The sequence below is a fragment of the Sander lucioperca genome, chromosome 10 (assembly GCF_008315115.2).
Source record: "Sander lucioperca isolate FBNREF2018 chromosome 10, SLUC_FBN_1.2, whole genome shotgun sequence".
In the NCBI taxonomy this organism is placed as follows: Eukaryota; Metazoa; Chordata; class Actinopteri; order Perciformes; family Percidae; genus Sander; species Sander lucioperca.
In genome coordinates, this window is record NC_050182.1 from 14410904 (window position 1) to 14437678 (window position 26775).

General features: G+C 41.3%; 2 protein-coding genes across 2 annotated transcripts; one reads left to right on the forward strand and one right to left on the reverse strand.

Annotated features, from left to right (window-relative positions):
- The first annotated feature begins 1283 nt into the window (after positions 1-1283).
- Positions 1284-13129, forward strand: rab11al (RAB11a, member RAS oncogene family, like). The gene is made up of 5 exons (XM_031279334.2): positions 1284-1633; positions 4864-5059; positions 5900-6093; positions 8870-8950; positions 11387-13129. The coding sequence occupies exons 1-5, from the start codon at positions 1594-1596 to the stop codon at positions 11524-11526; spliced, it is 651 nt and encodes a 216-aa protein (XP_031135194.1). The 5' UTR covers positions 1284-1593; the 3' UTR covers positions 11527-13129.
- Positions 13130-15043: 1914 nt separating this feature from the next.
- On the reverse strand, positions 15044-26430 carry mex3a (mex-3 RNA binding family member A). Its single transcript, XM_031279333.2, has 2 exons — positions 25418-26430; positions 15044-22249 (listed from the first exon to the last, which is right to left on the reverse strand). Exons 1-2 carry the CDS (start codon positions 25836-25838, stop codon positions 21099-21101), a joined length of 1572 nt encoding a protein of 523 aa, XP_031135193.1. The 5' UTR covers positions 25839-26430; the 3' UTR covers positions 15044-21098.
- Positions 26431-26775: the final 345 nt, after the last annotated feature.

The window sequence follows — 26775 nt, forward strand, 5'->3', positions numbered from 1 at the left end:
TAATGCTTTTATATCCCACATTTCAGGATCCATATCTTAGATTATAATTAAAATAATGCATAGATGTTGCATTGACAATATTTGAATCTAAGTAAGTAAGTTGGACTCTGTGAGATACTTTGTGTGCTTTTTTCAAAAGATGTGATGAAACGCTTTGTGCTGTTGGGAGTAGGAAAGCTCAATTTCAAAGACTGTGGTATTGTCAACCTGTTTTAATTATTTAGGAAGCACCAAATCCATTCCAGCAAATTCTTAAACCAAAAGCCAAACTTCAATGTATTTAATGACACTTTAAGTATTCATCTGGATACCACAAAAGTTTGTCAGAGTTACAATTTTTTTTAAGTCTGCATTGGATACCTTTAAATTCTGTTTTCTCTGTACCTTTGTCATAAATTGCATTGTATCAATAAAGTTTTATTTGACAAATAAATAAGCACTTACTATTTCAACTTGAAATGGGAATATCTTTATTTTATATTGGCAGAAAATGTTTTCTTTCAGGAATGTATATTACACGTACATATTTGCCCCCCATATAGGCCTACTGTAAGGAGAAAAAAATAGGGGAAAAACAAAAAAAACCCTACATCATTCTTCTATAAAGAGTTTCCTGTACAGTTTGACAGTTTTTAGGCAAGGCAAGGCAGCTTTATTTGTATAGCACATTTCAGCAACAGGGCAATTCAAAGTGCTTTACATAAAATTTAAGACATTAAAGAGCAGTTAAAAACAATTATTTATCTTCTTTCTCACCCACACAATGCACATAATCAATATACACAATTCACACAATACACACAATACCTTTTCTTTTACCTTATTTTTAAAACGCCAGTATGGTATTTTAGTGTTTATAGATTCTGGATCATCTTAGCAAACATATATTTGTTTTCAATCTCTAAGAATTAGATGCCATACGTGTAGGATATACTGTATAGGCCTATTGTGTAAAATGTTAAACCTTAATCCTATTGGTAATACAGAATTGATATGGTAATGGCCATGCCAGTACCACAATACCACACATATCAGTACCACTGAAAATGTTGTCCCCAAAAGCTTTTCCTCTAGGAGTAATTTTCGTTCTGTAAAAAATGTATGACGTGTTTATTGTTGCATTTGTTGAGGCTCGATTACCTGTTGAGTCTTGGGGCCGCATACGTCATCCAAAAAAGACACAAATCATGACCGACAGCACAGCGGACCAATCACGTTGACGTTGGTGACAGGTGTCGATCAGCTACTGACCATTAGGAGGAAGTAAGGGGCGGGACAAAGAAACTGACGTTACGCCTGAGCCTCGGTAATGGTAAGTGACAGAGGGTGAGGAAGACGAGGCGAAACTTTTTCAGCTACTAGTTGCTATTGGTTGTTTATATGCTTGACAACAACGGTAGTGTCACTTTCTTCTACTTTGACTGTAAGTCAGTGTTATTGTCGGTTGAGTGAGAATTTACCGTCTTCCGTGTGTGGCTAACTAACATTAAAGTCGTGAACGGTGGTCTGTCGGTCACGAAGTAGCTGAATTACACAGAAGTTTGTTCGACTTCAAGTTAGTTAAATACGTAGAGACGCCGAAGAAAAGAAGCTATGACCAACAGAGAAGACGAATATGACTATCTTTTTAAAGGTGAGTAGCTGTTTATCTTCTAGCTAGCTAGTTAGCTAAACTTCGACACAAAGCCTTCACCTGTGAGCAGCTGTCATTTGATGCCGAGTTGTTAGATGTGTTGTTGACCTCCTAACAACAAGGTGTAAGACGACATTAGACCTAGAGACAAGGGCACCTGCTGTTAGCTGTAACTTGGACGTAAGACATATATTACGACATCGTGTTTCAGCCGTTTACCCATATTATTATAACATACAGGTAGCTTATAAATACTCCTATGTATTAAGCAGCATCTGCAGTAGAGTCATCATTTTGCAGGCCGATGATGCAGTCATTTTAGGATGCGGAGTTGGTCAACAAGGGGGTCATAATCTGTGGCAGGGCAAGAAATCAAAACAGCCCTCATCCAGACGTACTCAGAGAATAAATGGAGTTTAGTCCATTAGTTTTGTACCTGTACTTCATGGTGTACTTGTAGTTTGAATCTACATACAGGTCTTGGCACGTGTCAATAACAGCTATGACCTGCTCCAATTATTATACCACCTTAACTCTAACATACATTATTAGCATCATTTATAGATATCTACAGTCTTGCCTATAGACAAGTTATTTTTAACATTCTCCATGATATGCAGAAGCACTATTCCACAATGTGTCATCCGGTATAAAAGATACTGTAACTGTATACTGTTGGGGGGGGGGGGGGTTAGCTATCTGGTACAAACAGTAGTTCCTTGTTGTACCTTGTCATAAGAAAAGGGGAAATGAAGTGTTCATGGTCTGTTCAAATATAGAACACCAAACAAGCATGTGTGGTCAAACTGGAAATACCTGTGGTGCCAACAGAGGAGGCCAAGGCCCTTGCAGGTATTGTGTGTGTGTGTGTGTGTGTGTGTGTGTGTGTGTGTGTGTGTGTGTGTGTGTGTGTGTGTGTGTGTGTGTGTGTGTGTGTGTGTGTGTCCACGGAGAAGCTCTGTCCTTTAGCATAGAGAAGATGAGATTTACTTACTCACTTGCTCACTAATAAAATGCCTATAGGCCCCTATCTGAATATCTGAATCATGTGCAGCAGCACAAGGGCACTGATAAGGTATCGGCTCTCTTTTAGGCTTTTGGTTAAACCAGGAAAGAGCTAACGTGGTTGTGGCTTTCCTTTGTTACTACAACCTCTTTTTGTTCCTCGCTGTTAGAGGGCATGAGTCAAGTTGTATGAGCTGTTAGTGAGTCACATAAACCTTTTCCCTACTGATGTGCATCAGTGCAGGAAGTCATCCTGCTGAAGCTTTCCTTGTACTCCTCATGTTCATTTTAGACATTTCCTACTAACAGCTTCACTTGTCTTCCTTACAAAGCATCTCTATTTGGATTAAAAGCCTGTTTCACCCAACAGAGTAAAATATGTACATATATATATATATATATATACACACACACACACACACACACACACACACACACACACACACACACATACATAGCACTAATAAGAAAATAATTATCCGACTTTTATTGAAGGTATCTATTTTTAATTGCCACCCTTAGCCAGAATTATACGCTGCTTTAATTTCACATAAATGGAAGTGATGTAATTGAACATGTAATGGTGACCTTTTATTCCATTTACAGCGATTCAGGATATATCATTTTATCAATTAATCTGACTTAACAGATGGACAGACTCAGATTCTCAGTTATTATTTTGTTCCATTCTTCAGTTGTACTTTTAGACAGTCACAGACTAGGCTACATCACTGGGTGCAGTGCATCTTTCTTTCTTTTTTAGATGAAGAATGCAAACCGTACTATAGTTTAGGGAATGGGTGTGTAATGCAACCATGATATTACCTGTCTGATGGCAGAGGACCTGAAAATGGTTGCATAATGTTTTTTGTCCTCCGCCCAAGATCTTTTGTCTTTGACGAAATGGAGTATGACAATGTTACCTTTTTAGGTATGAAGGAGAGCCACACTGTTGTCTGTATGTGTAGACCCATAGTTTCCCCATATTTTAATTATTTCAAACTCTAAATAAGCCAGCCTTTAACGTGAACAGGTTTTTACTTGTGTCTGTTACACCATAGTACCACAGACAATCTTACAGGGTTTTCCTTTAGAATGAGCAGTATTGCTTAAATCCAAGTGTAGACACAGTGGTCCGTTTGTTAATGCAATTTCAACATTCCACAACAAGTTCCTATTTCATAATAGCAGGGTGGTGTGTGCTGTTGGTGAGTTGGTATGGCTGGTTCCTTTTGACACACTGACTCACCTGACAATTGTGGAAGTATTTTTCTGACAAACACACACCCTAATATGTCTGTTTTATCATCTTGATTACACTCTAAGCATTACAAGAATAGCTCACTGCTACATTGTAAATGTACTTATTTCACCCCATGTCAGTAACAACTCTCACTTAAATATAAACCAAAGCAATAGTGTCATCATTGATATGGATGTTACCAGATCTCATGGGTCTTTATGCTTTGTTTGGGAAGTGTAAAATGGTGGCCATACTAACTAAAGCAATTTGAAAGAAGTGCTTGGCATTTGCACAAACCTCTGCAGAGTTTGAGCTGAGATGAGCGTGAGTGCTCAGTTTTAGCAGTTGACGTCTAAATGTTTTTTTAGTTTTTTTTTTTTTTATAGATTATATAGGCTACAGGCTTTAAAACAGCAGGACAGCTTTACTTGGGCTATACATCATGGGCATTGTGTGGTATAATCTATTGTCTCAGGTGTCTTTAAAATCTGCAGCGAATCATTGGTTTCACCTGTTCTCAGTCTGCGGGTATTTCCTAAAAAGAGCAGGTGGTTGTAATATTTTGTATGCTCAGTGGGAGTCCCCTGAGTTTCTGCTCAACCTCAGTTGGGAGCAACACGCATGCGTCAGTGATGAGGCAGGCTATCTAATAAAAAATAAGAGTCAAATTTAATTAAAAAAAAGTCAATTCATCTTGTTCACTGTAACTTCTCTGTGGTTTAATGAATTGTTACACCAAAGGTCTGCCATGAATGTTCCTTTACAGCTGCAGCCGTAAAGTATGCTCTGCGGCTCAAACACAGATATGTGTAGTCTATTCTCCATATGAGGTAGTTTTGTACCAATCAGTCAAAAGAATTAAAGTAGAAAGAAAACATTTTGTTTGCAGGTAGAGTGTACAATACACAGCGTGACCGATGATGACTGTCCTTTCTTTATTTATCTGAAATCCTCTTTTTTTTTTTTTTTTTTTTTCCTGTAGTGGTGCTGATCGGAGATTCAGGTGTGGGGAAGAGTAACCTACTGTCTCGCTTCACCCGAAATGAGTTCAACCTGGAGAGCAAGAGCACCATCGGGGTGGAGTTTGCTACGCGCAGCATCCAGGTAGAAGGCAAGACCATCAAGGCTCAGATCTGGGACACAGCGGGACAGGAGCGATACCGAGCTATCACTTCTGCGTGAGTACTGTATATCTTTGAAGGCTTCGTGGAAGCACCGTAACACTGACTCGCTTCTACACATAGGCACATATACCTACTTCACACAAGTACACGCTCACTTGATTACAATATTGGGGTCTTTTTTTTATGTCCAGCATACATGCAGACACACATGTATAGTATGTTGTTGATATGGATGCATAGGAACTTCAAAGATCCTCTTTTGCTTCCTCATGCATGTGCATTGTGCCATTTTTTTTTTTGGTCAAAACTGTTATTTACAGTCACAGGAAGTTAGGGTGCATTAGGAATGGATGGGGTTGTAGGTTAAGGGTAATACACCTCCAACCAAGAGTCATCCTTTGTCCATGAATTTAGTTTAGAGTTATCATTCCTAAAGTAGTTAGAAAGAGATATTCTGAAGTGATTAACACTACAAATTGCATTTTTTTTGCTTGGGGCAGGAAGTGTTTCGTTAATCACAGCTTCTTCCTCATCTCTAGATCAAGTTCCCGTCCCAACATTTGTTACTCTTTTTGAGTTGTCTACCTCAATGAGGAAACCCCCCCTGAGGCATTGGCATGTACTGTATCAAGCCCCCACAGGCACTGAGGAAGCAGACAAGCAAGAGCAGCCAGTCTTTAATTTGAAAAAAAAGGAAAGTCAGTCAATGTTCACTTGTGTTTTGAGTTTTGTCTGCAGTTCTTTTGGCTTTACTGTTTGATGTCTTGTGTTTCTTAGCTTCAAAGCTGGCCGAGCCCATGTGACACACCTGCAAAGAATCCTGAAATCAACAGGCTTTGACAAGAAAAGGTTGTCTACTCCAATTTATATCATGTTCAACTCCTCTTTGTCCAGGTACTACCGTGGAGCAGTTGGAGCTCTCTTGGTTTATGACATTGCCAAGCACCTGACGTATGAAAATGCTGAGCGCTGGCTGAAGGAGCTGCAGGACCACGCAGACAGCAACATAGTTATCATGCTAGTGGGCAACAAAAGTGATCTACGCCACTTAAGAGCGGTGCCAACAGAGGAGGCCAAGGCCCTTGCAGGTATTGTGTGTGTGTGTGTGTGTGTGCGTGTGTGTGTGCGTGGCGTGAGCGTGTCAGCTGCGTGGCTTGTCCGTTTTTATTTTGGCTCCCATGTTAACAGGTTAGAGCTTGCATACTGCCTGCGTGACACGCATGTCTCAGGTGCGGCTCGAGCCGCGCCGAAAACGTGCGCATGCTAGAAATAGAACCAACGAATAAATGACATGTTGATGTTTGAAAGTCTCTAGGTTTTGACATGAATGCAGATAGAAATGTAATTAAAAAAAAAAAATAATAAATAATTATCGATTTTCAAATATTGCACCTGTCAATACAGAACGAGATATTCTGTAGCCTATTTTGCCGTCAATACTGCCGACGTTGTCTTTGCTGTAATCAAATCAGTATACAGTATATTTATGTTTAACATGAAGTATGCTACTGCTTGAGTGCAGTAAAATCAATGGGAAACATACATGTGTACAGACAAGACTAGCAGCAGCAGCGCCGCGTCAGACACGTTTCTGGTGTGCAAAGACAGAAAAATCCACGCAGCCGCCATGCAACTGACACGCAACAGAAACGCCACGCTCTCGCCACACAGAATAGCAGGGCCAGTGTGTGTGTGTGTGTGTGTGTGTGTGTGTGTGTGTGTGTGTGTGTGTGTGGTGTAGCGAGTGAGAAAGTGACGGTAATTAGCTCCGGAGCAAGTACCAACTCCGAAGGCATGGTGGTGCTTTCTGACCACGGTCGGAAAGCTGTAGCAGGAAAGGTTAACCCTCTCCTTGATGTTGTTTCTGGAGAAGGAGAACCTGGAAATGTGAAGCTTCCAAGCCAGGGCCAAGTGGACCAATCACAGTTGTTGTGGTCTGCGTCGCCACAACGTGTAGTTATATTTTTTGAGGGGTGCACGTCAGGCTACGACGTGGGGTCCGGCGTGAGGTCCGTATCTCCGCGTACCTACGTACGTACCCACGCCGTCGATTTAACGCAGCAGCATGAATTGGCCTTTGAAAAGGACTATATGTAAATTAAACAGACTTTATGTAAATTAAATAAACCTCCATTTATCTTGGTCCTGTGAGAATTGCAAGGCTTTGTTTCAGAGCAGGTTTATTTTTTACAGTCAGCCTTGCAATATAATGTCATCATTTTGACACTCGCACTATTATTTTCGAGCGTTTTTACTCTTGACCTTGAGCTTATTGGCTTGTGTCAGATTCAGTGTTGCACCTGCTTTGACTGGTAAATGACTCTTGGTAGGACTGCCTGTTAAGAACGTGTGTCCTGTTGACCCATTTTAGAGTAAAGACATTGGTTTTCGATGTGCTAAATAAATAACGTTTGTACCTGCCAGTGCATTCTGTTTTGTTTTTCTGTACCACAGACCTAATTTATGATGCCTCATTTACATAGAGACCATGTGGTGGACACGTCCACGCAAAGTGTATTGTAATGCCACGAATGATGAGTTCTCCTGATGATGTCTTACTTGCGCCACTGTGTCGCAATTATCCCCTCACCTGTGATACTAATAATTTTATACTAAATTATATTTTTGTTCATAATCTTTTTTTATATACTCAAATTGGATTGTACAGATTCCAAAGAAAGATCAAATCTGGAAAGTTACAGTGATATTTAATTGGTACTGAAACAAGTTGTCAATTGATAGATTTATTGATTTCATTTTTTAATGGATATTATCATTTAGGGCTGAATTTAACAATTATTTTTATTATCAATTAATCTGTTGATTCTTGATTTAATCGCTTGATTAAAAGTATCAGAACACCTACAGCACCAACAGTCTAAATTTCAAACCTGTTCAATTTACTAGAATGGTAAGATAAGGAAAGGCAGCAAATTCTCACATTTAAGAAGCTTAAAAATCGCCAATTAATATTCTCTTGATGGATTTATCAATTCATCGACCAGTCGTTGCAGCTTCCTTATCATTTACTAAGTAAAAGTGTAATACGCCAAATACTTACTGGTTACGTCTTCACAAATGGGAAATGTCTCTCAGTACCATGTCCAACTTTTTTGTGTCTTTTTGGTTGTTAGATATATTAACCAAATATTACATAATATATATTGTTATGTTGAAGTAAGCATAAAAACATTTTTGACTTTTTGATAGGAATTTGTCCTTTACTGTTTGTTGTGGGCCTTTTTTAATGGAATATATTTTGACATTTCACAGAAGAAAAAGCACAGGTGGAAATGATAAAAATTAATGATTGCTGAATTCCATTTCCAGTCCTGGCTCACTGTCCTGACATACTGGGACACATGAATGGAACAAAATCAGTGTTAATAGTGACATCTGAGCGTGCTCTACTATGAAAAGTTAAAATGTCTGCTGTGAAAAAGGACTATTTTATAGAGTTAAAATTGAGTTAGTCTATACATGTAGTAATAAAGTAATAGTAATAAAGTTTTTTAATTTTTTTTTTTTATCAGAATGTAAACCATTATAGTCTTCTTTCTAACAGTATTGCATTTCATCAGATTGTAAATATACTTTACAGAGCAGACCAGTCAGCTGTCACACAAGCTATTAGATTTTCTATAATTACAAAGCAGTTCACACAGTGAGCAATCAAACACGAAGCAGTTGAAATGAATGGGGAGAACCCTGGAGTGAGCGCATTATGCAGAAGAAATCAATCCCTGAATCAGTGCAGTGTTAATGCCAATGTACAATGCACCTCAGCTCAATGTAGTTATGAAAGCTTCAAAACATTGCAGGCCTTTAACATATTGTGGCATTATGCGCATTTGTGTTTTACAGAGAAGCATGGCTTGTCTTTCCTGGAGACATCAGCGTTAGACTCCTCTAATGTGGAGCTGGCTTTCCAGACTATTCTCACAGGTGAGTTTCACATTGTTTTAATCAAGTTATAGTATAAAAAAAAGTGCATTTCATCCTGAAGGGCACTGATGTCTAAAGCTCCTAAGCCATCTAATGGTAATGCTGTGTATATAAGCTGTATATTGATTTGTCTGAAAATGTTACATTTCCACCTTGACTGTGACCCCATCATCTGCCACTAGATGGCAGCGAAATCCAACATATCAGTTCTCCATTCTCATAGCTGATGTGCAGTCTTTGGCAAGAACACCACCATGATCTTTTCTAAGGTCAAAAATATGAGTAATTGGCACAATGAAAGGCCACTCAGCCAATCAGTCCTAGTGAGAGCCACTTTAAGATGGCCAAACCACTAATGGTCTTTGTTCATGGTCACAAATCGACTTTGACCCACTGTACCAGATGTATCTGTTCAAGAAAGAAAGAAAAAATTCTGATACTGGTTCACAAATATGTTTTCTCAAGTAAATGTCTATGAGCAGTGTGCCCTGGAGGCATATAGCCAAACCAACAAGTGCATTTGATGTTGGAGATTTGGTAACATGGAGAAAAAAAGCAATTGTTGTGACTGAGTCATCCCCTGGAGTGACTAAAGGGGCAATCCAACAGTGAGTGGTGCTTCCACTTCAATTGCTCCAATTGCTCCAGGGGCTATCGGTCTGCAAGTATGCGCCACTTACTGTTTATATTCTGCTTCTACTCCATGTTCAATTCCCAGACGCAGCAGCTTGAGCCGTTTGAGACATTCTGCCCACACCACGCTTTATCAGTCATTTCAAATTCATAAGAACTTCAAACCAACAAGCCTCATTGAGCTAACGTAGCTAATTAGCTCATTAAAGGAGGAGAAGAGAGGAAGTATGCAGTGCATTAGCCAGCCAGCAAAAGCTGAACTTTAGACCCTGTGGAGCAGAAAAGATGTCACATGTATAGATATCAGCAGCAGACAGATTTTAGGTCCGAGAGGGTCATCCTGGTGGATTATATATGTGCAGCAGTTGGTGCTGTGTAGAGTTTGTAGTAATGAGTCATAGTTTCACCACCTGACGTGTCACTTCACAGTCAACCAGGAGTCTTGTTTTGCTTTAAACATTCTTGCTTCATAAGCAGTTTTTAATTCGGGGCAGTTTTTTTACACATCTGGCTGTAGTTTAGAGTTAAAGCGGCAGTATACAACAGGAAATCAGAGGGGTGTTTGCTGTAGACCTGCTTTGCTCTCTCTCAGGTTGATCAACTTGACCACCGCAATAGCATCTTCTAAGCCATGTTAGTGACAGATAAACTGTAGTTAAAAAAAAAAAAAAAACACACCTAAGTTCACCTGTGTGTTTAAACAGTTCTTGTCTGCCGAATATGTAACTTTATTGTATTTTCTTACCAACATGAGCATGCAGGGTCACAGATGCAAGTCCCATAATGTATAATATTTATTTATTTGCAAGTTCAATTTAAACTGCATTGCATATTATAGCAATGGGGAATAGAGATGCACTGATTACAACTTTCTAGGCCGATTCCGATTTTCATTGAGTTATGCCAGCCGATACCGATTTTAGCCGATTCCGATTTCATTTTTTCTAACCACTTTACAGCACACACAAATATTTATTTTCTATCTTTTCTTTAATAGAACATTTTGCACAGAACATAGAACATTTTTTTAACAGATAATGGATCACTATAAAATAGATCTATATAAATTACTCCTGGTGTGGGAAATTCACACACATCTAAAGTGCAATGTTAGAACCATTTCCTTCTTTTCACACATCCAATATCCAACTAAAAAAATGTGATTTTGGTTTTTGGTGTCGTCCCTCCACGCCCTACTTTTTCCTCGCAGGTGTTGCATATTGCAAACTTGTTATCTTCTGCACACACGCTGAAGAATTTCCAAACAGCTGACATGTTGCAGGTTAATTCACGAGGTTCCCGACATGTGCAAGAATAGCGCAGACACGCGTTTCACACCGCGAGCGGGTACGCACGACACACGGCGGAAAAGATGAGAGAAAGGAAAAAGAGACTTGCTGTTGCGTCCGTGTGTGCGTGCGTCCTTGAGAACTGTAACTCGTATAACTTATGTTGTCAGTTAATTGTAGCATTGACCGGCATGAAATCGGCATATGTCAGACTGACCTGCCAGTCGCCGGTCATGGCCGAGCACGTGAAAACCGGCCAATTCCGGTCACCGGCCGGTCTATCGGTGCATCTCTAATGGGGAATGCCTGAAATGAGACTTGGTACTGCCACATGACACAATGATGCAAGTTTAGGATGGAAAGAATCCTTAACTGCTGCCAGGAGTCTGGATAGAACAATTGTTGTTCAGTTTTGACATGCCGTTTGTCCTTATCACAATATGTCCCACTGTTGACTGGATTTTATAGGCATCTACACATAACTCATTCCCTTTCACCCTTCTCTCCATCACAGCCATCTACAACATCGTATCACAGAGGCAGATGTCAGGGCGAAGCGACTCAGACTTCTCACCAGCCTCCAACGTAGTGCCCATCACGGTTGAGCCCACCCAAAACTCAGCCACTAAGGGTGTCTGCTGCCAGAGCAACTGAGACCTTACCACTGACCTCCTCCTTCACCTCCAGGCATTTTGGAGAAACAGCCAGATAGACAAACAGAGACAGGGAGAATGGAGAGACAGGTAGAGATAACCATTTCACACAAGGACACTTGTACAGGGGTTGATTTGTCTGGTTAAGAAAACGTAATACAGTTGAAGAGGGAGACCAGTGAACAAGGGATCGTAAAGAAGGGGGGTCACGATCAGAACTGATTTACAATCTAATGAAAAATGTAACCCATTATGAGGTCCCTTTTGTATCTCATCACGATTTCTGTCTTTGAAAACTGTCCTCTATTTTGAAAGCTCTATTTTACAAGCCAGTAAATGCTTTCTCTCAGTTTTCCACCACCAGGATATTGGGCAATAAAAATCCACATCCAAAAGACTGAACTGCAACCCCTCTGTGGCCACCATCATTCCCATTTTCCCTAAATGTATAATATTCAGAAAATAACCTCCCTTACTATATTTATTGAACACTAGATTAAGGTCTTGTTTGGCCAAAGGGTTTGCGATTAAACACTATTTGGATTAGATTTTCCACACTCATCGCTTTGCAGCAAAGGTAGCTCTTGCCCAAAATCATATATCTACTGTATGTGAAGAAGCTAGTAAGGGCAACTACCCCTCACTAATGGAGGAACAAAGGCTTCAAGTCATGTTTCCTAAACGCACATGCTGGAATTTGGTCAAAGTTGGTTGGTTCAAGTTGTGTTCCACCGGACCACACAGAGCAATAACATCGCTCCCTACCAGTGACATGTAATTTCTTTTTGATTGCTTTTGATCTTTGTTTGGAAGGCTTTCCTGCTCTGAGCACACTTTGTACTCTACAGATGAGTCATGCTCTTGCAGCTATCCCATCTCATTTAGAGTTAACGCTTTGCAAAGCTTGCATTACTAGTTAATGGTTTATCTGCATCACAAGTCAGTTGGATGGCAGTATTGGCTCTTTTGATGACTGTTTCACCCCTGCCCTGAACCTTTGGGTGAAGTGGGAGAGATTAGGGAATTGGTTTAAATGCATGGGCAACCTTGTGCTGCGGCTGCTGCTTCTGCTTGCTGGGATAGATAGATGGATAATGTTTCAGGGGATGAGGTAGTGAGGGCACTCAGCCCTGCCCTGCTCCTGTGGTCTCTGATGCACCCGAGATGGCTTGTTTTACTGTAAGTGAAATCCTCCACTGCCTGCTACCTACTCCTCTCTGTCTCTCTCTACACTGTATGTAACTGGAACAGGACTCTGCCTTCTGGGATCTCCCTGAGGTCTGCCCTCGCTCTCACTTGTCTGTATTTCCTGTGGAGGGGGCGGCGGTTGTATTCAGGAGCCAGGATTGGGTTTGTTAGGATCTAATAGTTTAATAGATGAGGAAAAGGTGAAAGGATGGTAGTGTTAGGAGGGGCTTAATTATTTCCAAAGGTTATGCCCACAAATGGTGTTTATCTTGGTTAATGTTTCCACATCAACACTGACTTCTGTTGACTTCACAGGTCTTAAACTGGGTGGTGTAGGTTAGGGCTTTTTAAACATTTATTCTAATATGTATATTTGGACTGCATATGTATAAATAAATCTCATTTGTTATAGCCTGCCTCTTCTTATGTCTCTTTTAAGATGTTTTAAGCACTAAAGGCTGCAAGTAGCTGGCTTTTTCATTAATGAATCTGGGAAAGGGCAGGATTAAATTATATTTATTCTGAATGTCTCCTGTAATTTAATAATGATAGTTCCTCTGATCACTGGGATTAAAATATGAATAGGTGTCGTCATCAAAGGATCAATTTAGCCATATCTGTATGGCTAAATTGATCCTTTTAAACAAAAAATGCAATTGGTTTCAATTGGAGATCATTTCATTTTTGTTTTATTAGAAACATTTACAATACATCTTGAATCTTGGAAAAATAACAAAGAACCAGAACTAACATGGCGCAGATACAATAATAATAATAAAAATGTCTCCAAAAAAATGTATTTCACAAAAAAAACATGTGCTATAACAAATAAACCTGCAATATCACATGCCTCGTAAGGGCATGGCATACTGTAACAGAGTTCAAAGACTTTTTTTTTTTTTTTCCTTTTTTTTTTTTTTTTTTTTCCATCCATCAAAGTTAACGGTCAGCCACTGAGGGCCACATTGGCAACCCTCTTTCACTGTTCACAGAGAAACCAGAAACTAACGCCAGCTGATGCTGGCCCAAAAGCTAATGCACTACAACCACTATTAGACCGGTATGAAACACCTCTACTGTGCTGGAAAAAATTGGAAACGCTACCAAAGACAAACTGTCAGACTGTAGTGGCCTCTTTGGAAAAGGTTGCGAGTTTCACCAGCGAGCGCCACTTCAGTCCCCATCCTTTACGTGCAGCAGAAAATGTGCCATTGTAGTGTTTTTGTCAAGTTTTTCTTATCTGTATCAACTCGTACACAAACTAGGAACTTCAAGTTAATTCATATGAGGTGCAAACAGTCTTTCATCATTTCAACAGGTAACTGAGAATACAAAGTCCAACTTTGATGTGGGGACTGAAATGGTCGCTTTGCCTGGCTCCAAACTCATGTCAACTTTTTCAGTTTCCAAAGAGACTCCCAACTATGAAAATCTACAGAGGAGAAACAAGTGCACTGATGTTAAAAGATAACACAGGACCTGCACCATTTCTCCTGTCTAAGTGACCATACAACATACATGCAAGCTAGTACGGTAATGAACCTGTTGTGTGTATATGTGTGCATCAAGTTACATAGATCTACTACACGGTGCGCTGTTCTCTCCCAGGTGCCTTCACTGGATTTGCACACATCACCTAATTAACACATTAGGGAAAGTCTCTCATAAAAGGCTTCCTCTAAGCTGATTAGGCTCTGTCACTATTGATCACAAACTGTCCCGAGTAGTAGATGTAGAAAATGTGTGAATGAAAGTGTGTACAAGTTATGTGTGGGCCCCATTGGCGAGAGGGTCACAGCTGCCTCATTCATTCCAAGCATTGCAGTCGTAACATGTTTTATACGTTTGATAAGTAAAAGCGAGTTTAGATTACAGAGGAAATGAGTTATGTGTTTCAGTCAGTAACATGGGGTTAGTTGAAGGTGGGGGGGGAGGGGTTACAGCAAGCAGCACTGCACAAAGAATGCTGATGCAGGAAAAATATATAATTGAGGCACAAAATTGATGCTCTGTGACTAAAATATCTCCAAATTCTAAAAAATATTATATTATTTTCTGTAATTATTCCATTGTGAATGCACGGATGTTAAAGTAGTGCATGTCTGAAGTTAAAATTTCAGCTATGGGGAACTCTCGTTCCATGTACATCATTTAGCATGAAGTACATGGAAAGGTGAGCGTCCATAACTTTCATAAATAAAACTTCTAAACTTCTTTTCTCATTTTACTTAGTAGAAACTGACCTCCCTGTGTTTAGAAATATATTAACTTCTTGTCATTTTAATTAAAAAACAAAATGTCTTGAGGTTACTCATAAATATGTTGCTTCATTTTTTTTTTTTTTACTTTTCATAAATAACATCCAGATACTGACTTTTTTTTTTCCTCTGCTTTCTATGAAATAATAACCCATGTTAGCAAAATAGATTTGAGAAACTGTAATATTTTTTTTTTTTAAATTCATTTTAAGTTACTTTCTATAAATGTATGTGGAAGAACTCAAATATAGTCTACGTTGAAAACCGCAAATTCTCTCCATAAAACAAACAAAAACTTAAAGCTCACTTGTAAATTGACAAAACAATAAGCATAAGGAGTGCATTGAGTTGTGTTTTTTTTTTGTTTTTTTTTTTTAAACATTCAAATGCATTACTTGCTCAATGTGTGATTTAGACAGGTTGGTACAATTGCTTAAGTGCATCCATTGAAAATAAGGATTTCCTATCACTCCTTAAAAGGGATTCTACATAAATGCATAAAGACCTTTTCATATCAAGAGAAGAAAAAACATCAACAGTTTCTACCATTACTATAATAGTAAGCTTAATACAATATCGTAAATAATACTAACAAGAACTTAATGAATCAAATGTCACTGAGACACTCCACCCCTTTGTTGCTCCACTGAATTAAAAACTTTTTCATATTGGGTGTGCTGGACAAATGAAACTTACACCTTAGCATATTCTTAAGAATCATAATTAAACTTAATGTATCAATTAGTTAAACTACACGGTAAATATATGATTTTAAACCGATGTTCACTTAAAGGTCTTAAAGCTTTTTATACACTTCAAGTATCAGGCTGATGAATTCTTTATGAGATCTTAACTTTTTTTCCTGATACATCTTACCTACTGTACTATATTTTACTAACATGCAGTTAAACTTAAGGATACAGTTAATGGCTCTCTAAACGATATTAACTAAAACCACAGTGCTGTTTTGTTCGCTATCACACTGCCACCTTGTTAACATCTAATCCTTCACGGTTTACTCTGAGGGTCTTAAAAATTAGGAATTCAGCCTGAATTTTCACTGGCTTGTCATTGTCATTACAGTCTGTTTTATATTTTTTAAATACGTGGGCAGTCCTTTTTTAGCTCAACTCAACCAAATCAGGCAAGTTTTTCAGAACGATTAAGACATTCACTGGACTGCTTTTCTCCCATTGACCTAACCATGACAATAGAAAAACTACTCAAAGGAGTGTGTAAGTGCCAGGATGTGCTTTAAGCTGATCTCTTTGGGGAGAAGTAAGTCTGTTACCGGCGCCTCTGTAGTATTAAACTAATCTTACAACACTGAAACATGATATGCCTTCATTTCACAGATATCGATTGAGTGGCCTCTAAGACTTTTGGGTAAACAGAGTAATTCTAGCTATGAGATTATTTCTTAATAATCCTGATTTGATAAACTCTTTAACCAAGTTGATTTTGATGCTAAAATAAGTTAACTCAAGTGATAAGTCCTCTTCATGTGTTTTGTTCTTTGGCTATGTCTGACCTTTTTCTTTCAAAAACAATACAGATGAAAAAAAAAAAGTAGATGCAAAACAAATATAAAATAGAGTCATGAAACATATTACTATGTAAATAGATATGCTATAAGTAACACCTCTGCCCTTGTATGCAACTTAAGGACTAATGAGGGTAAAGAATCAACATGAGTGACTGGTACAGCACATCATATCATGTTTGTCCTGCCCTCTTCTTCTCACTGCTGTGTTTTTGACCAAAGCCTTCGAGACATCAGTCTGCCATAAGCAAAATCACCAGCTCCTGCTTTTTAACAAACAGGACAGACCTCGGTGCTTATGCTCTGCTCTTGTTTGTTTACACTTGACAGATCACTTTTACAGCGCGATAAGATTTCCTCTAAGTCACAGAAATTGCAGTTTTATCATTTCAGGGGAAGGAATCCTTGACCCACCCTGGGACCTGATTGATATTCAACGTAAAAAAATAAAAATAATTAAGCAATCAAAATGACTTAAGACCCTGATGAACACAACAAGAACAATTACTTATCCTGAAACTGTTACTAATTAATTATATCTCTGTTTCTACACTGGCATGAATCCATAATGAATTTTAAGCAGATATGAGACAGAAATGCAATGGTATCATCCTAATAATCAAGGTCAATTTCTGAATAGAATATTATTTAAAGAACTGACTAAGCAGGCTCCTCTGTTTATTGTCCCAGTATAGTCCTATTATTGCTTTTCATCCTAATATACATAGAAACTGATTTATTCATTAGGGGTTATTACACATACTATTCATTCCAGTTTTTATTTGAGATTTGATTTATACATCAGCGGCATCATAAAGGATATTCATTATTACAGTTTATAATAGTGTCTGGTTAATTTATCATCTATATATTTGGATGAAATACTAAGTTAATCAGTTTAAATAATTTTTCTTAAATGTATGGATCTATCTAATATACTATTATAGTCAAAACAGATGATGGGACGCATATATAAAAGATTTACTCTCCCTAAAACTCAGAGACATTTTGAATTCCATATGCTAAAACATTGACAATGACACCCTCAGCTTGTAAAAAATAATCAAAACCTCACTTCAAGCAGGCCTTTGGATGTTCATAACTGATACACTTACTGTATTTACATAGATGCTCAGAGTGCTTTCCATAAAGTACAATACTTATTAACTTATACAGCGTCTAAACAGGGAGAATCTCCAATAAGCCCTCTCTTCATTAAGCCAGTGCAAAACCCAACCAAGTCATTAGCACTGACTAAATGGATGAGAGGTCTCCCACATGACCACTAGTACTACTGTAGTATTAAGAACAACAAGAACCACCATAATACAAAAAAATGATAGGGAATCCTTATGTGCATGTCTTTCAAATTCTATGAAATGTACTTCACCATCACTGGTCGGTTTGGTATTAATCAAATGCGCATGTTTTGTAATAAGGTGCTTTACTCTATAATGTAATTGTTTTAAGAGCCTAATTTCCTGAATCCCTCTTATCCCCACCCAAGCAGTTTGATTCACATTCTTTTCTCCAAAAATAAGAACTTTAAAAGTTGTTTATGGGGGCGGTTCTATCAAAAGGCCAAAGTTGCTACCTTGTATGCCAAAGTAATGGCAATATTTGAATAAAAAATATATAGGCAGAAAACAAAATAACAAAAATACAAAAGTTCAAAGAACAGTGTCATACTGCCTTGAATTTGATGTTGAAAGCTTAGGCCAAACCACTGTGCAATTTCTCCATCCATAAAATCATAACTATTCTTTATTTCTACATCTGATAAATTTCAGGATACTTTCTGCAAGTACGGTGCTCTCCCTGCAGTCCACACATAATGCGAGTGGTCTGCTTTATATCTTTGTTTTTTGAAAGCAGTGGCTTTTGTGTCCTGGAAGACACAATCTGTAATGGTTGATACATTTTTTTGAGACAGAAGCCGAGTTGAAAAGTTCTCCAATACAACACAAGAAAGGTTTCCTGTCATCAGCACTGGCCCACATGAGACAACTCAAAACTTGCTGCAGGACTTGAATGATCAATACAATTTCTAGATCTGCACAGTTTCATTTTTTTGGAACATACTTCTCTCTTTCTCACCCCCACTACCTTCCCTCCTATCACTCAACAGCTTTAATCCCTACCCCCATCCGCTCTCCTCCAGCCCTCAGAAATCCCCAGGCTGGGGCTAAGGCAGACGCAGAGGGTGTGTAATTTGATTCAGCATGAGTGCTGGTTAAATGGGGCGTTTCCTCTGCTTTCCTGTCAATTACAATTGTCTGATTTCATTCTGGAAGCTCAAAGCGAGGGGGGGGCTGCCATTGGCTGAAGCCCGGGTGTCCATAGTGAAGGGGCAGCTGCAGGATGTGTCCCATACAGTAGCGAGCTGACATGATCTGCACTGGCGCTGTCACACAAACAGGACCCCTATCCAAATTTCAGGATGGTGCTGTTGGGGAGTGTAGGGGGAGTTAATGCTGCACCCCGTGTGATGAGATCACGCAATCTCTCTTTTGTATGTGACATGTACATTTTCATAATTTGGAAAAGAATCAACGGCAAAATAACGTTGAAAACAGGTAACTGGGGTGTCTCCTGATAACTGTAGATAATTTATTTTGCTCCTAAACCTCCCCTCATTTCACAGGCGCTGCCAAATTCAGCTAGTGTCTTTCAAATTCTGTGTGTGTGTGTGTGTGTGTGTGTGTGTGTGTGTGTGTGTGTGTGTGTGTGTGTGTGTGTGTGTGTGTGTGTGTGTGTGTGTGTGTGTGTGTTTTGGGACAAAAGAGGCCCCCTCTCCCCAGTAGGGATAGCTCAGAGCAGCAGAAAAGGAGAGGAAAAGGGGGGAGGAAGGGGCAAGAGGGAGTGGAAGGAGGGGGTCCTATTCGCCCAGCTGCATCCCGACCATCCAGCCCCCTCTGTGCTTGTAACAGTGAGGCGGGGAAGTATGGGGCTCGCTGCGGGACCCTGTCGTACCCCTCATACAGCTCCAGAGTCCCCACACGGTCCGCACCTGGACCAACCCATTTGCCTAATTATCAATGAGTAGAACCAGGCCGTGTCCGAGCACTCTGCAGCCCACGCCGCTACCGGGCCCAGACAATACGCCCCAGTCAGAGAGGCCTTCGAAAGCAAACGATCAAACTGTAAGCAGGGGGAGACATAAAAGCCACTCCCAAAGAAAAGAGAGAAAGAAAGGGTGCTAGGCGAGACCTCCAACTTGGGGTCACAGCTACAGTGTGCCATGAAACACCTGCTCCTGTACAGCTTTGCTAATTGCAGGGGAGACAGCTGGCCCCTCGGAGCTCACACATAATGGGGGACGTGGAGTAAGGATTACTGATTTGAGACTCTGTATTTTACAGTGTAAACTATTTTAAATCGGAGTCTGCTGCTGATTCAGGAAATGTTTTACTCGGCTTCTGTCCACATACCAATTCTCCTCTTTATTTACACTGTCTACGTTGAAATGCTTGTTGACTGGAGCTCTTGCAGTGTCCTATATCGTTCAGCGACTGTGGCCAAATGACCACACAAGACAATAAAGCATGGTTAAGGTGGCTTTGAAACAAGTCCATTGGGGAGACAGATATCGAGAACTAGCCAACTGGATGAATTCCAAGGCTTTCGGCCTCAAATTAAATCAGTGCTTTAAGCCAACCACATGCTTTTCAAGTGCCACGAGGAGCAAGCATTGCTGAATCTTTTCAACAAACTGCAGTGACCAAAGTGTAACCAATGGTTACTGGAAACTGGTTACTGATACTTCTTACAACTTTCATCTATCCCTGTGAATGATGATACCAACAAAATGTAACCAATTAGCATAAATAAATGATGCAATGTCCTATTTGTAGCATCAATCTGGTGTATAAGACTAAGGTGTAAAAATGAAATAAGGGGGCTGTCTTTTGTTTTCTTGTAAAGTTTACAAGGCTTTGACTTGAACCAATCTATTCACATTTTCATTAAGCTAAAATGAATATCTATTTGGGCCAATTATATCAAACCACAATCACAGTAAAAACTGAAAAAGCAGAATTCACCTTCACATCAGCTCCCAAAATGTCAAGGTACGATTACAAATCCTATTTTAGACCAAGATGATTGTAAGGTGCAATGGAAATTCTGTTTTTTTCCTTCTGATAACAACATTAACTTTCTGGGTCAGTCAGGTGCAGATTAGGTACCTCAACAATCATCTTCTTCCTTCCATATAAACCCACTTCATGGTAAAATAAAAAATTTGAATAATAAAATGTTCACATTACTGTCTACCTCTGCCTACACTGTGATTCATGAATGAAAAACAGCAGCAGTCAAAAAAACTGAAAATGCAAGGTACTATACTTCTCTTATAAACAAAACTTTTATAAAATATATATGCATATATATATATAAAAGAAAAACAAAAATATTTCTTATACTTTTTAGTAAAGCAAGCAGTGCCTTCTAAAATATCTGCTTGATTGTTTGTAAATTTTCTGAAAAACAAAAATGTGTTTTATAATAATAATAATCATAATAACAGTAAATAATTATTGAACGAACACTGACAAAACTAATGATAAAAACTGATGTGGTTCCTTAAGAGAATATTCGGATGGCCTGTGTGACCTGGGTGTGGCACACTGGGCACTCCGGGTGGTTGAGCTCACAGATTCGGATGGCACACTCCATGCAGAAGAGGTTATGGCCACAGGGCACCAAGGCAGCCGTCACTTTGCTTTCAAAGCAGGTCATGCAGTCCCGCACAGTGGCCGGTGGCGAGTCCGGCACTGGCAGACGGCCTGGGAAACCCTCGCCGGCTGAGGTGGGCTCACTGTGGGCGCGGCGGGCCTGGGCATGAGGTGAGCCGGATACGGGCACAATGCTGGTGACTGAAGAGTTGTTGTTGCTTCCACCTCCGCAGGACTCGGATAAGCCAGGGGAGAGTCTGGTCAGGGGGAGTGGGAGGCCTCCAAAGCTCTTGGACCGCTGCTGGGCGTAGAAGGCCACCTGTTTGGGGTAGTCGGGATCACCCCAGCTCTGGGTACCCTCTGATCCAAAATAAGAGCAAGGCTTCTCCCCGGAGCTGGAGAAGTTGCTCTTGTTGTAGATTCCCCCTCCCTCACCTCCTCCTCCTCCCCCTCCAACCATGGCATCTGAGAAGTTCTGGCGGTAGCTGCTGGTGAGAGGCTTGCGCTGGCCCCCCTGCAGCCCCCACACCTGCTGTAGCCGGCTCTCCAGACCACCGCTGCTGCCCGCTGGGCTGCTTCCACCATTCGGCCCCAGACAGTCATTCTCATTATTGTGGTCGTGCAGGCCTCCTGTTCGGAAGGCGATGTGTGCTTCAATCTCCTCGCGGGCCCGCTCGGCGTTGCTGGGTGACCCTGTGATTTCAAAGACAGGGTCGCGGTCTCGACTGGGAGTGACGATGTAAGTACAGGTTTGCTGCTGGATGCGTTTGATGGTGGAGCCTTTAGGCCCCACTACCAGCCCCACGACACGGTATGGCACTCTCACCTGAATGGTGGTCTGACCTGGCAAAGGTGTGGGCGGGGAGCCGCTAAAGGACACTCCCAGCTTGTTGCGGGATGCCCGGAGCATGGAGAAGTGCTCTGCAGCAGAGATGATTTCACGGCGGGCCAGTGCAACATCCTCCTTCCGGCCAGTGATTAAGAACACAGGCTCCTCTCCTCTAACGGGGGTTTTGATGTAGGTGTTGGTCTTGGCCCGCAGGGCTTTGATCTTGCAACCTGCAGAGTCAACAACACACATTTTAAAATAAGTAAATATGATACATCAGTTACATTTTGTGACACGCGAATCAAGTTAAAAGGTGAAAACACACTTTGTTATCAACCTGCGCCATCATAAATCCTCTAAACTCTGATTTATTTACCAAATTGTGAGCAGTTTAACTTAATATGTTGCAGGTTTCTACTGGCAAAGGATACACAGTAATTACCATGATTTATGAGGTTTCCAGCACTTAAGCATTAGTGTACTTATTCAGTGCACTTATTTATTAGTTCTAAATCAGACACACATCCTACTGAGATACATGGATGGTGCAGAGGTATTGGCCAGCATCGACGTGACTGTTTTGGAGGGCTGTAAGAGCTACAGCAGATGTAATCACTTCCTGACCTCTCCTTGAACTTACAATGCAATACAGTCAACTCACACATGCTTTGTTTTGGGGCCATTTATTGCTCTACATCTGCCCTGTTTTTTTTTAAATCAGATTTTTATATGTTATATTTTACTCTATTAAATGCTTTTAAGGCAGAGTCTTCATGTGAGAGAGTGCAGGTTAATGTTATTTCATGACAAATTACCCGACATTGTAATGAAACAGAACAGGACATACAGTAAATTAGTAACTGTTTCGGACAATTTTCAGGTACATTTGAGGGTAAGAGGACCATGGTAAGACTGTGTTCATATTACACTCCATGAAGAATGCATCGAGCATTCCTCGGGTCAATTGTCATTCAGAAATTCAGGCAGCTCCCATATTAAGATATCCACATATATTGACGGCTCCAACGTGCCTAGAGTCTTTGGGCAAACAAGAACTATCAGGCTATCTATTCAGTGAACAAATCTGAGCACATCTTACCAGACTCCAGGTGCTTCAGATCACACAAATCATTGCATTACCTATCTGAAAATCACAGCAGCGGGTATCAAAAGGTTCAAAGACACCTTAAGTGTGAAGACAAATGTCGCTTCTGCTACCAAATAGGCCTACTTTGTTCAGGAACACTTACTTCTCAGGGACCAGAGGTACAGACAGAAGGATAGTTATACTGTGACGGTTTAGAATTGCTCATACCCAGAATCTTAAAATGCCCTTTGTGGCCATTGCTTGGTATTAGGCTAATAGACCGGTTTGTGCCACGGGGATCAAAAAGCAATTGCCAAATTCCTTTTCTCGAACTACATTGCACCTTTTAATTAGTCCAAATTAATGTCTCAATTAAAGAATTATCTGCAAGCAAAATAGGCAAAGATTAAGTCAACGCTACCAGAAATTAAGGCCGCTGGAGGTGCATTTATTTTTGCAACTGTTGAACTGTGTTGTAAGAGGTGCCTGTGATTCAAAACAAAGCCAGCCTTGATCCGTGGAGCTCAGGAGGAAGGTACAAGAGCATCCTTGGGAATCAATGCCTGTGACTTTGACAGGAGAAAACAATCATATCCAACCCTTTCTTCATGGCAGGATGCTCTGTTTGCCAGATTCACCAAGCGTGCTGTGATGCACGGTGCCGAGAAGAAGGGGGTGTGTACGTAGCGCCAACAAACGAAGGGCCTGAATCAAAAGCAGCTCATCTCAAATCCCCCCAAATCAGCACTTCTTCTCGGGCCAATGCAAAAGGGCCCTCTCGCTGTACTTGTGCTCACTGGATCCACCCTCCGGCTGTCTTCAGTTACCCCATTAAAATTCAAAACTTACACTTCGGAGTAAAGAACAGGATCCGCAATGGGAGACAAGGGGCACTTAGCAGCACAAACTAAATCCACATTACCACAGCAGAAAAGAAAAAGAAACCATCTCAACTCATCTTAACCATTGTGTCACATTATTCAAACCTGTTTGTTTTCGTTGCAAGATAAATTAGGATTTGCTGATGCTACCTTACCCACCCTGCAGTCTTTGTACTTCTCTCAATCCAAACCCCCAATTTCTCCCTCTCCTGACAGGCAACCATGTGGTATTGAGAGTGTGCAGTGAAGTGGCGCTCATGAGGAGCCCCTTGTGTTGAGCTCCAAGGCGTGACTGCCATTCAGCTTTTAGATACTATACTGCCCTTCCGTCCCTGTCTGTTTTGCCCCTTTCACCCATGCATTCATCACAACAGTTAATGGGTGCAGCCTCATAAACACCACCACCAAGCTCAAGATGAAAAATCTACTTCTGGCTTTAAAACAAACTTAGGTTCAAGCTCGACTGTGCATAAATATTGTCACCTGACTACATCTTTACTGCAAATATGTTTTTTTTCTTTTAAAAAAAAGGACTCCCACCTCCTGGTGCAACTTCTCGCTGAGTCACCCTTTAAGGCCATCCCGTGTGCAGAGCAGCAACACTGTCTTAAATGCGCCCCTCCCCTCACCCACCCCCGACTTTCACACCTTTGTTTGACAGCTGCTGTCATTAAACTTCAGGTCTTTGTTCAATAAAAAAAAAAAACTTCAACTGTAGGAAAAACGGGCATAATCTGAACCGTGTCTGGAACTGAACTTTCCAACTCCCCTCATTTGAAGAAAAAAAACAAGTGGACCACGCTTGCTCTATTGTGTCACTGGGGCAGTGCGCAACATAAACAACGACCTGAATAAACCTGGAAAGAGGCAAAACATCGTCCACCGTTGAGACCAAATGTGTATGTTTCGTTATTTTCTTAGCCATGAATTCAAAGTGTAAGACATTCCTCTCTTCGCCAGCTGCACGTTGCCTTTTTTGAACAGTCTGGCGCGTCTCAGACGACAAAGGAAGCAAGTGCTCTCCCTGCTCCAGTGTGTGTGTGTCTGTGCGCTGACATTGATGGCGTGGATGTAGAATAATTCGCCCAGGAGGAAACGGGGCTCTCTCGTGCCTCTGTGCAAATTCACTCAAAGGCTAAATAAACACCAACAAGCGACCGACTTGTTTCAATGTATGAGTGTAATGATGAGTGCACGAGAACTTGCTAGCTGAAAAAAAGTGGGAGGCTGATGTCTCGGGGGAGTAAAAAAAAAAAAAAAAAACACGCGAGCACACACACACCACTCCCTTTTCTTTGTCAAATAGCACCAGGTAACAGTTAGAGAACAAAAAACAAAGCACACGGGAAACCACGGCGGGATAATGCAGCACTGTTAGCGGGATAAAAGCACAAGTTTGGAGGGAAATAATTTGCAAGCCAGCGGTTTACCTTGTCTCCCCACTATTTCGGCCACATGTTCAGAGCTGGGCACTGGGACGCATTCTGTTATGTTGCAGCCTCGTCCTTTCGTCTCACTTGAGGAGCTCTCATACAGGGCGCACAACTTGCTTTTCCCTTGCAGAATCGCCGTGTCTCCGCCACCTCCGACGTTGTTCGTGTGGTTGTGGTGGTTGTTGTTATTGTTACTCCGGTCCTGTACTCCTGTTGTTGGGGCTCCGCCGCCGTCCTCGCCTTCCCCAAGCCCCAGCAGAGACAACTGGCCCAGCGCGACCCTGAGGGCACGGGAGTCGTCTTCCTCCTCGTCGGGCGGCACAAGGAGACCTTCGCCTCCGAAGCCGGAGCCGGCCAGATCCCCGGCGTAGCCCCCATTTTTCTCCATGATCCCTGCTAGAACCAGCAGGCTAGGCATGGCTAACAAAAGAGTGTGTGAGACAAAGACAGGGGAAAGAGACTGGAGAAACAGCACCCGTGCCGCCTCCTCCTCGCCCCCTCCTCCTTCCAAATCCCCCCTTTGCGCTAGTCCCTCCCATAGACCGGCCCCCTCTCTCTCTGTCCGCCAGACTTTCAGTACAGTAGTCTCTCTTCGAGCTCCAGGCAAACGGGACACAAGGCCGTCTGCACGATAGATGGGGCGGGCGATGTGTTGCTCCACCCAGTCTGGTTTACACAGCTCCACTCCTCGCCGAGACAAAACGAGCCGCCCTCCCGTTGTAGCCTACCATTCCGTCTCAGGTTCCCGTGCCCGTGGCATCCCAAATCAGGCTGCCTGCCGTCACCTATAGAAAAGAAGAAAATACCTCATCGTTTACCTCCCGCGCCGCACTCGTGTTAACGCAGACTCGTTCACAGCTCTAGAGCTGCAGTGTAGCCTGAAAACCGCATTTCGGCGACTTATGTAAGAATAGCCATCCAGGATGTAAACAGTTGCGTATCAAAAGATGCAAGTACAGTGCGCACATGGTCGTCTAGTTGTGCTGCTGAAATGATGATGTCAACTTTATCATTAAGATATTAAAAAAAAAGCAGCAACAACAAAAACAACGAACAGCTCCTGCATTTTATGAGGGGGATCGTGGACCATCTGATATGATTTTTTGGGAGTAAAGGAGTTTATGACATTTTGGGGGGGGAGGGGTCCGCCCACCTCTGTGTAGCCGTGCTTTGCAGCAGGTCACCGCGTTTTTGTCTCCGGCGCCGTTGCGCATGAGGATGTTATGTATAGGGGGGAAAGAGGGTGTCTGGTGGGGCGAGTGGGGGGGGGGGGGGGGGTGGCTGTATACGAGGAGGAGAAGAGAAAGGGAGTTGTCAGACAGGCGTTGCAGAACCTATGCAGCGGGGGAACATCA